This window comes from Fundulus heteroclitus, chromosome 20 (assembly GCF_011125445.2).
Source record: "Fundulus heteroclitus isolate FHET01 chromosome 20, MU-UCD_Fhet_4.1, whole genome shotgun sequence".
Lineage (NCBI taxonomy): Eukaryota > Metazoa > Chordata > Actinopteri > Cyprinodontiformes > Fundulidae > Fundulus > Fundulus heteroclitus.
This window is the reverse complement of record NC_046380.1, coordinates 33,395,522-33,410,906: the sequence shown is the minus strand read 5'-3', so window position 1 is coordinate 33,410,906 and position 15,385 is coordinate 33,395,522. Positions and strand designations below refer to the sequence as shown.

Below are 15,385 nucleotides of genomic sequence, written 5' to 3'. Positions count from 1 at the left end.
TGAGCGCTTCAAACACATTCTGCTGCTACGCCTACAGACACACAAAAGCCAGCAGATCTGCTTCTGCCCACAAATGTAATGCTGACCTTTGTACCATTCACACTTTGTGTTTTCTGCTGTGGTTTATGGGGTCTATCTTTCAATTATTAGGCCAAATGTTTCATTATTTATTAGGCTAGGATATTATAAGTTAATATGATGATTTTTGTCCTACACATGTTTTAAAAAGCTCCCAACTAACGGGAATTGCTCACGTTCTGAATATGTTACACAAAGAAAGAAAATCTGAACTTACCCATCAATCACTTTCATTACTTGCTTGCCTTGCTTTGTTCTGTATCAGGCAGCACCACATTAGCTGCAGCTCACTGATAACAGATAATAAAATGCTTTAACACGTTAACCAGAGATCCACCGATCAACCTGACAAAGAGTTGACTTGACTAATTGTCCCTTGATTGGTTCTAGTCTGTGCTTGAGTGTTTGAGAACCTTTTTTTTTTTTTTTTCATTCCTGCATCAAAACTAAGAAATACTCCCATTTTTGATTCATAATCTCATCTGCAAACAGTGTGTGGTTTTAATGCATTTTTAGTGTATATGTCATTGAAGATTAGATAAAGGATGGGGACAATGGGTACAAGATGTTGGTGACACCAGCAATGTTGTATGTTTCAGAGACAGTGGTACTAAGGAAGAGACAGGAGGCAGAGCTGGAGGTAGCAGAGATGAAGATGTTTATGTTCTTTTTGGGAGTGATGAGGATGGATGGATCAGGGATGAGAACATCAGAGGGACAGCTCATGTTGTACATGGTTTAGAGATCAAGCTAGAAAGGCCAGACTGAGATGGTTTGGACATGTACAGCGGAGGGATAGAGAGAACGTGGTAACAGGATGTTGAGGCTGGACCTGCCACGTAGGAGGTCTAGAAGAAGACCAAAGATCAGATTAATGGCTGAAGTTAAAGAGGACGTGAAGGTAGTTGGAAGATGTGAAAGAGAGAGAAGATGTGGAAGATAAGGTTAGAGGGAGACGTATCACTCGCTGTCTAACAAAGAGCCTGCTGCCCATTTAGTCCCTTTCCAGGTTTTAGACAAAAATATTCAGACTTGGTAACCCAGACCTCAATGAAAACAGGAAATCTGTCTTGGCCAGGAAAAGCCTAATCGGTACATCTGTACTAATAATAAAGAATGGAACACTTTTAACCTGTTATACAGAAAAAATAACTAATTACGGCAGATGCACCGATCATTCGGCAAATCTTGTAATCCTGTTGGACTCAAAACTGATATCTGTACAAAAGAAAACCTGCTTGCATTTAGTGTCTCCTGCTATAACCCTTATGGAAAATAATCAGACTTTTGTTTGGCCAGACCTAAATGAAAATAAATCGGCCAGATCAGTTGATCACTACTTGTGATAACAAGCTGTTTTTGAGCAGTCTGTTGGCAACATGTAAGAGATTGTTGGCAAAATGTAAGACCCAATCAACTGACCAGAGATCAGAGTTGTCCTGCTTTTCTCGGTTTGGTTGGGATCTGTTATTTGCAGGTCAAATACAGAAAAATAAAAACCTTCTATCCTATTGGCGGACTGCATAAAAACAAACAAAAAACCTTTCACTATTTGGATTCTATAAACACAAACTGCTATATCTTATCAAAGAGTCCACAGCTATTTTTTTCTTATAGTCCTTAAAAAAATCGAGAATCAACAGGTTGGATGTCAAGGAAAACTGCAAATGTATAGAAAAAGCCCAATGAGTGACTCTCTAACGTTGACTGACAGCATCCTTTTCCCTGTGCGACAACCTGTTTGGGTTGACAGCGCGATCATGAATTTCGTTGGAGAATTGTCACAGATCCCCCAATAAATGACTCCAAGCAGTTGGGGGAAGGGGGTAGGAACAGGTGGAACAAGGAGGAGAGAGGCTCGAAGGAAGGAGGGCTGAGAAGAAAAACTACTGCAGACGTAACGCAGTCGGAGCTGTCAGCTGTGAATGAACCCAGATGTCTGAGGAGGATACGATCTTGCTCACACATGCACGCACACAGGCTCCTCTCCGCTCTATCCTGCAGAGTCCCTGAAGGACTCGCACAATAGTGCCCCGTTTCCTCGGATGAAACGTCCTCGACTCGTGCGTTTTTCTTTTTTTTTTTTTTTTATATATACGCTATGCATGGCTATGGTTTGGCAAAGGTGTCCGCCTATTGTTCGGTTTAAAAAAAAAAAGAATAGTCTTTGTCTCAAAAATTCTTTGCCGTATCATCTATAAAAGAAGCAGAAAGGGACCAGCGGAGGTGGAGAGGTCAGTCGTACTTCAGCAACGGATTTTCCCTTTGTGGACGCAAAGGGCCTGCGCTCGCGTTCCTGCGACGTGTCGGCTCTTATTCTCCCCCCGAGCACGCCCGTCTCCGATAATGACACTCCTGCAACGATTCCTTTCTGTTTAGCGCTCGCTCACGCAGAAACACGTCTGTCATACCTCAAGCGCACTCAGATTTGTGACTGCTGCATGCAGCCGTCTGACGCTCGCATTCGTGGGGTTTGTGCGCGCGCGAAGCTGAGTAGATGTTTACCAGCGTGGGAGGGGAGGGAGGGAGGGAGGCTGAGACTGAGCGTAGAGAAGAGGGAGGGAGGGAAGGAGGGAGAGAGATAGATGATGCTGAGGGGAAAACGTTAGGGAAGACAGTGAACGGCGAGGTGAGAGAGAGGGAGGACGGTTGGGGGGGATAAAAAAAAAAAAAAAAAAGAAAAGCCAGCAGGAAAGGGAGAGACCTGGAGGACGCGCCGACTGCCTATAGATGCTGGAGCCTTCGACAGCGGAGCGCGGCGCTCAGCGGACACAGGAAGATGGTCTCAGTAAGAGGGGAACTGACGGTTGCCTATAATTTAATGTTCAGTATCTTGGACTCCTTCTCCATGGGTAATGCCTACGGCCAGGAACTCCCGAACAAAGCTCGCTTTTCTCCTCTTTACTCCTCTCTCTGTATTCCTCGGCTTAATTGCTCAACAGCGTTCTCTCCTCCTCTGTTAGCTCAGACTTTTTTTTTTTTTTTTTTTGTTTCCTCGAACACGCACGCAGAGACACGCGCGCTCTCTCCGCCGTGCCGTGTAGCCGGGGTCTAGCGAGCGCCCGGGTAAGCCCCTGGGGGCCGGCGCCCCGCTCTTTCGCTGCACCAGTCAAGCCGAATGCCGGACGCGGCGGTGATGCAGATAGATCGCGCTGCTTAGACCCCCCCCACCCCTCCACCTCCCTCCCCTCCTCGAACGCCAGCCCTGGATGGGGAAGCGAAGGCACAAAGCAGGGAAAGAAATGAGATGAGATAAAGGGGCTGAGGGCTAGACGAGCGCTGCTTTGACATTGTTTGGGAGTCTGCGTTATGAGATGTTTCTTTTTTTTTTTTTTTTTCCTTCCATCACTTTTTATCTGAACACGGACTACAAACTCCATTGGTAACCATCTCCCTTTGTCTCTTTCTCTTCCCTGTCTGGCTTCACAGGAGTGGCACCTGCAAAGAAGAGCCCCAAACTGGTAAGTTGTGGCATTCCCGCTGTTTTTCCACTATCGATCTGAAAGTGCCGCTACCTGATCCCAGCCTCCCATGTCCCCCCCCCCCCCCCCCCCCCCCACATCCTGTGTAATGGAACTTGTGCTGATGTTGCTGCTCTGTTTGTTGATATGGGGTGCTCTGCTCTGCGGGGGCGGATCCCTCTAGCTTTACATTAGCACCCACCCAGCCCCCCCTCCACCTTTTCCCTGCTGGCGGAGGATGGGACGAGGGGCTTTGATGCGCGGCGTGAGCTGGGTTGCTAACACGCTGATTATGGCATCATGCTGGGTGCTAAGTTTGCAGCGTGAGAGCAGAATGTGTGATCAGGGCAGAGAGACGTCTGCACTGAGAGAGCCCTTCCAACCGTGCCTGACTGAACGCATGCTTGTCATTTTTGTTCTGTTTTGCAGGATTATTATGACGTGGCCCCTCCATACAGAGATTACACTAGGATGGTATGTGATGTTACTTAGAAGGGCTGAAAGTTTTTTGGGCAATGAGGTGTTGGTGCTGGGTATGTCGTGGTGGTGGTGGTGGTTGTACTTGAAGAAGAAAAGAGTGTTGAAATGGCATGGCACAGTAGATGCTCCCCGTATTGTAACCCTTGATTTAAAAAAAATAAAATAAAATACCCCAGTATCATGGCAGTGACACAAAAACGATCATGATTTCATAACGATGTTCACCCCCTGCAGCCATACGCAACATTTTTGCTACAAGTGTTTCTGAAACCTCTTTCTCTTTAACAGCTACAACTTTCCTTAATGCGTAGGCATCGAGAAAGTATGGTTTGGATCATAAAGCGAAAGTATCAATTATGGTGCATTTATTCTTTGCTGCTTCAGTTAGAATCTGGATCCCCGGCGGTCATTGGCCTGAGAGGCGGGGTCGCTGCTTCATCATAGGGCCTCCTTTTAACAACGTCCTTGTTTTGGTTCAGAATGAGTGATATGGATGTTGTATCACTGTGATTAGATTACAGGACTCACGATGAGGGGAAGAAAATATCCATGCTGGCAACATTTATCGCCATAGATTAAGCCTTCGTGGACCTAGGAAACGATCCCGTTCCTGAAACTGGACTTTGTAGCTTTTGCAGAGGCGTAATTAACTAATTTAGCTCAAGTAATTTAAGATATTAAGTAGTTTTTGTGAAAAATAAGTGTTTTTTTTGGAATAATGTAGATCTTAAATCTAAACTATAATGTTCTTTAAAAGGTTTTAAAAAGACCGTAATTCAGAACAGCCAAATTTATGTTTTTTAAGCAAGGCAAAAGTATAGAAGCCTTCTTTCAGCCAGCATTCCAGCAGTGTGCAGCAACAAGTCGAGGAGGGGGAGCAGACCCTATTCTGTGCCTCACAAAGCTGGAGACAAGACCTGCTTCTCCAGAACCACCGCTGGTGTCTCATTAGGTTTTGGATAGTATGAACAGTGGTTGGAGAAGCTGAGTCTGAGGCAGAAACAGGGATTTGTTTTCTTTGCCCTCACCTCGTCTCTCATCTTCTTTCTGATCGTAACTCTCCTCAGAAAGTCGTTGAAGCAGGACAAACCAATGCATTAGACTGGTCTCAGTACATTAGGGGGGCAAACTGGGACTGTGGAAGGTCAAATCCAATAGATCCATCAAGGGCAGGAGATTTGTTTTCATTTGAAAAGGGGGGGTTGGACTTTATGCTGGGAACAAAACAAATGCCTCCTCGTTTGGTAAAGGGTGGCTCCATTTATTCGGGGGAGCAAAACTAAAAAGAAAATAATCTTGGCTGACGGATGCATCAGGTCTTAATGTTTGTCGGTAGCCCTGAACAAATGCATTTCTCTTTTAATAACTATTGATTTTCAAGTTTACCATTGAACCAATTGAGCTTCCACTCCAATCACGGAGTGCAAGTTACAGCTCCCACTTAGTATTTTCAAGAGCATCAAGCTTCTTTTATGTCTAACAAGCATGATGAATATAAACATGAATTGCAGAGGTGTAGGAGGCAGATTCAGTGAGTAATGAGTCAGAATTTATTGAAGACATAGCAGCACTTTGAAGGCCAAACACTTTGATAGTTGAGAACTGACGAGCCCCCTCGCCCCCCTTGCCTCCTTTGACTGTATTTTTGTCCACCATATCCAAAGTAATATGCAGTCACGTGACGTGAACAGTCTTAACTGCTGTCATTTTCTTTTCCTGCCGCCTCTTTCCCCCCCCATGCTCCCACTGTAACTCTTTCATTTTGCTGAGCTCTGTTTGAAATCATCACAGCAGGGCGAATTCTGCACGCAAAGGATAAAGATGTGACTGTAAAAAAAAAAAAAAAAAAAAAAAAAAAGAAGATGCCTTGAGAAGGCTGTCAGCTTGCACTTGAGCTCAGAAGTGCATGTGCTTTATGTCGACACCTCGAATCCTCAAGCACGTGTTTAAGCACCCGTGTAATTGAGGGGCCGGGTGCAATTTATGATTTCACCAGTAAAATCATCTTTGTTTTAAACCTAAAAGTGCTTCATTCACTCTGTTTTTTTTTTTTTTTTTTTTTTTTACTGCATATGCAGCATGGAATGCAGTTGTCTGTTAAATCGCTCCCCTCTGCTAGACAAAAGGAATATGCAATGGGGCCCTTCTAAATTGATCCACCGTGTTTGCATCCCTCAGTCGAATGACTTAATCATGAGAAACCGCTGAGAGATTTTTCTCTGTACTCTTGCAAGCTAAAGGAATTTCTCTTAGTAAAACAGCTTGATTATTCTGTTATGTTGATTAAGGTAGAAACACGGCCACAGTGACACACGCTTAGTCCGCTTCCCTTTAGACGTAGAAGAAGCAATTGTTAGTCTGTTTTTGTGCTGTGATATGAAACTCTTTGTATTTGTATCTTCATCATCTCTGTTTTCCCTCTCACCAGCCGCTGATCCCTCTGTCTTATCTGCTGCAGAGAACGCAATAACCCCTATATGTCAACTCTGAGTTTAATCTTCCATGCTCCATTAAAGCCTATTTTAAAGAGTCAAACGATATCGATCTACTTCCCCAACAGCAATTGTCGAGGAAGGACAGTCAGAACAGTTCCCAGCATAGTGTTTCCAGCCACCGGAGCACCCACACGGACTCGCCCGTGCACTCGTCTCTGGCACCCCCTCTCAGCGAGAGCAGCACTCCCCCGGCCCCCTCGCAGCCCTTGCCTGGCCTGCCTTCCCAGGACTCTCAAGGAGACGGGACCACCCACAGAAAGCCCGACCCCTTTAAGATCTGGGCCCAGTCCAGGAGCATGTATGAAAGTAGGCGTAAGTATATGATTTTTGGTGGCGGTTGGATGAGGGCTGCATGGAGCGCTGGGGTGAAGACACTCGGTCTATATGTAATGGCAGTTGCAAGGTTTGGGACAAAGCCTGTATGTAAGTAGCTGGTTCTAGCCTCTTAACAGAAGGTAGAGGATTTATATTTTAATGCTGCGTTTTATTTGTACTCTTAAGTTGGATTTTCATTGGATGTCTCCAAGGAACTCAAGTTTCAGGGGTTTGGGAACATATAATGGAAAGAAATACATTAACAGCTTGTTTTTATACCGGTAGTTAGCACTGACACTGAAGCCCCCTTGACCATTTGTACCTCCACTTTGTACATTTCCATTTTCTCCCTACCTTCATTTTACACCAATAAATAGTTTGTGCACCATGTACCAAGAGTCTGTCAGCTGACAACCCCCCACCACCTCAAATGTTTTAAATAAAATATGTGGTTATTTATATCAAACACTTAAAATATATTACCAAAACTACAAAGGCATATATTGGCAAAGGGGTGAAATGACCAACAGCCGTTAGCACCACAGTAACCAGCAAATCCCACTGGTTTTCTGGATTTCAGTTTAGTTGTCACATACAGTAATTTCCAGATCCAGGTTTAAATATAGAGGCAAATAAAACGCTGCATTAAGTACGTTCTATGGGATCAGGTGCTGGAATTAGCCTAGCTCAGCAAACATTGGAAGCGAGGGAACACTGTTAGCTTGGCTATATCTAAATGAGCATTTAAGTCTTGGATATGTATAGGTTAGACAAAAAAAGACCAAATTTCCTATTTAGTTTATATCTGACAGTAAACAATCATTTCCCCTCGCTCTCTCTGTGCTAAGCTAAGTTATCCATAACATTTGGTGTGAGGTGTTGCTTCTAATCCTGACCCAAAGCTCTTGTACCAATTTTGGTCACGAGTTAAAGGTTTGCTTTTTTGGGGCCCAGGGTTTGTGAAAGAGGACATTTATAGAGTTTTTTTTTTTTTTATTTCTAGTTGACTTCAAAACTCAGCCTTACATTTGTTTATCTACAACATGTCTGAACTTTGAATGGACACTCTGCCTTGCTATTGTGACACAACCCACAGTTCGGCAAATCACCCGATGCGTGGTTAACACTTTGGCCACCCAATGGTACCAGGCGAGTGTAGATTATCTCCCAGAAAAAGGGTACCCTCAGTCCTTTTTTAGCAGGGAGTAATAATGCCGCTTATGTTCATTTCTCAGCACTACACCACTGGCATGCTTGTGACTTTCCATAAGAGCCATGTAGTACATAATTAGCAGCAATGGTGGAGTGGATGTCAGTGGATTGCACAACCCTTTCTTTCCACTTACCGTGCTAGTGGATAGCTCAAATTAATAAGAATAACCCTCAGATCCTCTGTCAAGTTTCAAAGTAAAAGAGAGAAAGACTCTGAGGAGAAGCGCAGCAGTGAGTGCCGATAAATGGCAACTTCTCATCAGATGCCCAAGCATCTCCTGTCAGGGAGTTTTCATCATTTAGAGGCCTGTGAACATTTGCTTGCGCAAAAAGGAAAGAAAAGTCTTAGATCCAAGAAGGATAATATTTCTACAAGGCGGTTCTAATTCCCACAAGGGTTTTTTGAAATCGCCTAGTTAGTTACCGCATTAGAAAATAGAGAAAACTAAGAATAATGATTTGAAAATAATAAAATAAAAGGTTTGTTTGGCTGTAAGGGAATTAAAGGCGTCTGACGGAGAACAGACATGAAGAGACAAGGCGATGGTGACATACAGAAAGGTCAGGAGGCGCACCTGGAATCAGAGGGGACAGGTGACCCGTATCAGTAGGTGTGAATCCTCTCCCTCCCCCTCACACCGCTGCGAGCTTTCATTTCAGAAATCCTTCTGTGTTCGCTCCGTAGGGCCCGGGCAAAGAAATTTCTCCACTTTTGCTTTCGGTGTAATGACACGCTCTGCTGAGATCAAGGTCTTGCCACGCATCGTGTGTTGAACGATTTCCATTTGCACAAATAACCCTCGCAAAAACTCGCACGTCGCTGACCTGCTTCAAATTAGCTGGGACAGAAAAGGTTGGAGGCTTCATGTTTTATTGGGCTCTGTTTTGATTATCTCTGGGTTTTAACATGTTCCCAGATTAATTTCCTTAATGTCGGAACCAAGCGTACTGTTGCTTTGGCTCTACATGTCTATTTTTGAAACATCGTCTTATGCCCAGTTGCCTCACCATGGGGCCCACTGCATCTATTAATCGCCATTGGCAGATTGCAACAGTTAGCCTTTGACTCGCTCAGCTCCTCCACAGAAACACTGGGGTGGACTGGAAGGAATAGCTACACTCTGCGTGGATTTTAAATGTTGACCAAAGGGACAGATTGGTAACAGACTTCATTTGCTGTCTGCCACACCGCCACCTCTTTGTGGCTTTGGCGGTTTTGGCAGCAGCGACTTGCGCTGAAGCAAATTGGAATATCTCCGGGGGTTCGCTCAGAGATGCACAGCTGCAACAGTACAAATGCTAGCACAAGTCTGTGCATGACTACAGTGTCTTGCAAAAATACTCACACTACATTTCATCACGTTACAACCATAATCTTCAGTGTATTTAGTTGGCCTTTAAGAGATGGACTAACACAAGTTAGCATAATTGTGGAGTGGACTTTTTTTCCTTTTACAAATACAAATTTTAAAGTGTGAGGTGCATTTGTGTTCACCTCTAAGTGCTGGTGAAGATTCTCAGTCATCCAGGTCATGGTCATTCCAAAAAAGGTAAAAAAAAAAAACAAAGCAACTGGACTTGTTTTCCGTAGTTGAAGACGTTTCGCTTCCTCTCCAGGAAGCTTTCTCAACTTTTTGAATTGAGAAAGCTTCCTGGAGAGGAAGCGAAACGTCTTCAACTACGGAAAACAAGTCCAGTTGCTTTGTTTTTTACCTTTTTTGGAAGTTCACCTCTAAGTAGCATCAGTACAACCAAGAAGTGACTACTCAACCAGTTTGTAATTTAACCTCAGTATAAATAAAGGCTCAAACGTCAGTTAGAGGACATTAGAGAACAAACGGGATCATATAAACCAAAGAAAACAGCATACATGTCAGGGAGAAATTATGAAATTATGGCTCAGACGTCCAACTGAAAAGACAAAGTTTAGCTTTTTTTGCCTTTGTACTATAACCCTGCTCTACTGCACAAGCACACAGTGAGGCATGGTGGTTGAAGCATCATGCTATGGGGATGATGCTTTTTTTCTTCTTGCAGTAGAACCACCTGCTCAGTTTGCGTTTGGTACCATGGACAGCGCTAGAGACAGGGAAATGCTGGAGACCAGTGTTGAGGTTTACTTCGCAGCTGCATGACGACGATAAATGTCGACCCAGAGCTGCAATGGAGAGCTTCCTAGGGAGGAGGTGCCAGGCTGACAGAACGGGGGCGCTCATAGTGCGGCCATTTACTGGCCTTAAAATGGTTTTGTGCAGCCCTTCGCTACAATTCAAGAATGACGTAAATGTGGTTGATACACACATAAAAAGAAATGTTAGCCTACAGTTTTCACCCATGCGATGCTTTTAAAAAACATCTGGACAAATAAAAAGAAAAATTTAAATGTAAGGTGCAAGACAAACTATTCTTTTAACAACCATGTTGTTTGGTTTTAATTTATTTTGATAATAAGCAGGACCACAGACATCCAGTTTACTGTCACTGTGACGTTTTAGTCCGCCATGGGAAACACTTTGTTAAAGAAAGGCCCCCAAAAACACTTACTTGTAAAAGTGCTTCAATAGATACCGACTGAGGCGGGAAACACATGAGCCCAATATTTTTCAGATTTGTATTTGTAAAATGTGAATATTTTTCTCTTTCAACTTCACATTGATGTTCTACTGTGTTATCGAGGACAAAAAATCCTTACAAGATTGAAGATTGTCTTCATGAAAAAAGAAGTGTGGGGGTTTGTTTGTATTGTGAAGAAGTAAGACGTCTATTTATTAAAAAATATATATATATTTTATTTTTAGACGATACCAAAACAAAGTGAGCACATACACAGCTCAAGAAAAACAACCTTTATTTATCGCAGGCTTAATTAGCAAAGGTGGAAATGTAAAATGCTGCATACAGAAACATACAGAAACAATGTTTCCCCATTTGACGTGATATTTTATAAAATATTTAAAAGTTAAAAATAAAAAAAGTTTACTATTTCAGACATGAAACAAGAGCTCTGGCCATATTGTTTCTAATTATGTCACAAATAAACAACTCATTCTTTGTTTAAAAGCTTTTATGTTTTTTTCTTTCTTTTTTCTTTTTGCTTCCAAGTTCTGCTTTGGACCAAAAATAAATGCGCTCATCTCTCTGATGCACCAGTTGTTTGCTCCTCCATTGTTTATGCCATGTGGCACTTTTATATCAAAGCCTGAAATACTTGAGAGGATTAGTTGGTTTGACTTCCTAAAGAACAGCAGCTCTTATAATCCCTCAGTTGTCTACAAAAGATTTGACTGAGAGATTCAAGCTAAATGTCCTCCCTCACACTCATCCTGGATGGGTTTTCTTTATTTTTTCTTTTTTTGTGCCGGCGAAGGCACTGGGATAAATTTTCCCCGGGGATGACTGATGGCACTTTATTGATTTCACAGTTCCAGACTTCCAGGAGCAGGACATTTTCCTGTGGAGGAAGGACACCGGCTTCGGCTTTAGGATCCTTGGAGGCAACGAGCCAGGAGAACCTGTGAGTCTCTCAGAAAGTTCCTGTTTTCCATATGGACGAAAGCTAATTATGTTGCGTTTCCTGTTAGCACAATTTTCAACGTATGCTTGCGTGAAATCCAGCTACAGGATTTTTTTCAACACTATTTTTTTTTTCTCTCCCAACATTTGAGTGAGAATCTGCACTGTTGTTTGGTTGGACTCCTGACAAATTCGCATCATTGATTTTTAACAAGACAGTTTCTCTTTGATACGACGATCTCTCACCAGCATGTCAATTTTTTTTCTTCACTTCTTTGGAGACAGAGCTATTGTTTGTTCTGGTTCACTGCCCCACACTGTTGTTCGTTCTTCTCGTGAAGGAAAATATCATTTGCTGTTAGCCTGGGCTTGACTTATAGTACCGCTGTTGTAAAATGCAGCAGTGGGTTAGGGTAGCGCAAATGTGTTAGTCATTTTCTGTTTCCTTTTAAAGTCCTATTTATTGGCTTTGCTTGTGCTCCAGATCTACATCGGCCACATAGTGAAGTACGGCGCCGCGGACGAGGACGGGCGGCTCCGATCCGGAGACGAACTGATTTGCGTAGACGGCACAGCGGTGGTGGGCAAGTCGCATCAATTGGTGGTTCAATTGATGCAGCAGGCTGCCAAGCAGGGCCATGTTAACCTCACTGTGCGACGCAAAACCAGCCACGCAGGTAAGACGAGACAGGGAAGCCTCTTGGTGTACTTTCAATCAAATCAATCCTATCAAATATCTTTCTAACCCATCCAAAAAAAAAAAAATCCTGGTCTACAAAAAAATAGCACAGTGTGGAGAATGCACCTTGTTGCTTTCATCGGGTTCTTCATCTACGCTGTACACAACACGGGAGTTGGGCTCTAGTCTTGATCAGTTTCGTCCCAGCTGTCATTCCAGAACAAAAATTGTAGATAAGGAATCAGCTTCAGTGACAAATGAGGCACTATGAAAAGGTTTTTATGTGAGAAATGGCAGAGGCCTGGCAGTGATTTGTTCATTTGATTCAGGCATCTTAAACTAGGGAAGTCTCTACAAGCTGCCGGACACCAGCCCTTGGGGATACGCTTTGGTCACCCATGGTTTAGACACTCGAAGATCCCACGACACACTCCAGCCACAGGGTTGCAAGCAAGCTTATAGGAGGACTCTATGAGCTCACGTATTTAACCATAATGTTTCTTATGCTCTATAAAGTCTGACGTGTCAGTCGGCTACATTTCCCACAGAATAATGGTCTGAAAAAGTAGAATTTGGGCCCAAATTTGATGTATTGTGTAAATATGACAACTTTAAACAGTTAATCCTATCAATTTCAATGATATCTGTTTTAAACACATTTAATTACAAAGACAATGTTAAAAGCTTAATGAATGACATACCAGACAAACTCATAAGTAATACATACGGTTAATTAGCACAATGCATATTGATGTTACAAGGAAATGTTGCAGTCCCTATGTTCATATTTTATACAGAGGGTTAAAGAAGAATAGTTTTTTTTTTCCTATGGAGTTGCAATTCTGAATGAAATGAGGCCTGTCTTTCTTTATTTCTAGTTCAATCTTAATAAATCCGGCATCTACCAAATGCTGGATATTCTTTTTATTTTTAAAGGCACTAACCATAAAATATCCATTTTATCTATTTTGCCATATATGCTTGTTATTCTTTCTACTAAATACTAGTAAAACAAAGTAACTTTAATTAAAAGTAAAAATTTTAGTAATATTTATAATATTGATTAATGAATCACATTATTTGTGTCTCTCCTGCTTCAGTGGATGCTAATAATAAAGAAATCAAAACTCTTCCATCTAAATGAGGCACACGACAGGATTAGCCCCCGATTGTTTTTCATCTGGTTAAATAAATCCCTGACAATATCCTTCCACTGCTGTTATCTCGTTAAGGTCACGTTGAGTGTGAAGTTTCACTTTATGCTGATGACTTCTTACTTTTTTATTTCAAATCCCCAAATTTACTGGCACTCTGCATTGCTATTACTTTTTAAATAGCATCACATCATAAGCTTAGATTCTATTCTGAAGCTAAATGCCCTCTGAACTTAGCACTACGGGAGCCGTTATTTATAGCCGCACTTGTATTTATCCAACCTCCGCTCTCTAATCTGTTGTGTGTGGAGCCTGGGGGCCCTCCTCACTACTGTACGTGCAAGCCCCTTTCCTTCCTCCTGTTTAGTCCGAGGAGCTGGAAGCAGTCCGTCTCTGCTGCAGATAAACATTTCCCCCCCCCCATTACGGATGTTGGCGACGCTCATCTCGGCACCGCTGCACCCCACTCCTCCCCTCGCCTCAGCAGACGATAAAGAAAAGGCCCATAAACATGATGGAGAGGATGCTCAACCTTTGGCCCGATGACGGCGGCCCAGACATTAGTGCTCTGCCTGTTCCCCCGTCTGCCTCAGAGGACGGACGGAATGAGGCGCCTTCCCAGAGCAGCCGTACAGGAAATGAAATGTGGAATGAAATGAAATGTGCCGCTTCTGCAGGCAGGACACGTCTCGAGTTTAGCTTTGGTTCACAACAGATTAGAGAGCGGGTTGGTGAAGATGGTTGTCTTCCCAAGTTCATCAACAGGCTTAAAGTAGCAATTAGGAGCGAAACCGGTACATTTTATTAGATTGAATACATTATGTAAGATTTTGTTGTGTAATCTTTGTTTTATTGTTGTTTTCAGAGTATCGTGCATCATTATTTTATAGTCTCCCAGGCCTCTTATATAACAACAGCTCAACTTTCATCAGCTTCTTTTGATATATCTCTTGATCTTTTAGGGCTGTCACACACCTCCTATTCTTATTCACCTTGCTGTTTGTTCGTCTTTATTTTCTTCAGTAAATCTCTTCTGCCGTTTTCCTCTTTAACTCCTTCCTCACCTTATGCTTCTGTTCCGGTCTAGTCAAATCAGAGGGAGATGTCCCTCCGTCACCAGCGTCCTCCCACCACAGCAGCACCCAGGCGCCCAGCCTGACAGAAGACATGGGGAAGCGCACCCCGCAGGGCAGCCAGAATTCCCTCAACACGGTCAGCTCCGGCAGCGGCTCCACCTCTGGCATCGGCAGCGGTGGAGGTGGAGGAGGAGGAGGAGGGGCCGTGGTCGGAGGGAACGCCGTGGTCGCCGCCGCAGCCGCGACCACGTCTTCTCAGCCCCTCAACGGCATCACGAACACTCCCACCGGCGTCCCCGTCTCCTCCGCCGTGCAACCCTACGACGTGGAGATTCAACGGGGCGAGAACGAAGGCTTTGGCTTCGTCATCGTCTCGTCCGTGTCGCGACCTGAAGCAGGCACCACCTTCGGTAAGAGACGCTTCGCTCGATGAACTTTGCGAACATTCGCCGGCGTTCTGTTTTCATGTTACATGCAAATATTACAGCTCTTCCCAGCACAAACTAAAACACACATGGGGCTTTTTTTTCTTACCTTTCGGGTTCTTTTCATCTTTTTTTTTTTTGTCTCCTTTGTGGAACTCCTTTGTACCGTCATGAGAACCCATGAGCGCTAAATAGCCTGACAGCAAGCAGCGATTCTGGCTATTTACAGTCGCACCACATCAGTATCAACAGCCTTCAAAGAAGCCCTTTTTTTTGCCTCATTTCCTCTCCAGCCTGTCAAACCAAGACACTGAAACCCTTTCTTCCCTTGCAGCTGCTGCTACACTCACACAAAGCTTTCATAATTGATCACAAGTGAAGTGGGTCTTACGTAAGGCGTCTGTATTATTCAGCTCCGCTTAAATTGCTTCACCCGAGCAGGTTGGCACTAAAAGCCTAATGACAACTTAATGAGGATACAGTTCTCCAAACGGTAA

General features: G+C 43.5%; 1 protein-coding gene across 1 annotated transcript in view; it reads left to right on the top strand.

Annotated features, from left to right (window-relative positions):
* The window catches only part of magi1b (membrane associated guanylate kinase, WW and PDZ domain containing 1b), a 212,018-nt gene that overhangs the window by 182,190 nt on the left and 14,443 nt on the right, over positions 1–15,385 (top strand). The window contains exons 13-17 of the mRNA XM_036151669.1: positions 3,508–3,539; positions 6,580–6,826; positions 11,464–11,555; positions 12,039–12,231; positions 14,475–14,873. Of these exons, the coding sequence (XP_036007562.1) occupies positions 3,508–3,539; positions 6,580–6,826; positions 11,464–11,555; positions 12,039–12,231; positions 14,475–14,873 (963 nt within the window). The remainder of the gene's footprint in view (positions 1–3,507; positions 3,540–6,579; positions 6,827–11,463; positions 11,556–12,038; positions 12,232–14,474; positions 14,874–15,385) is intronic.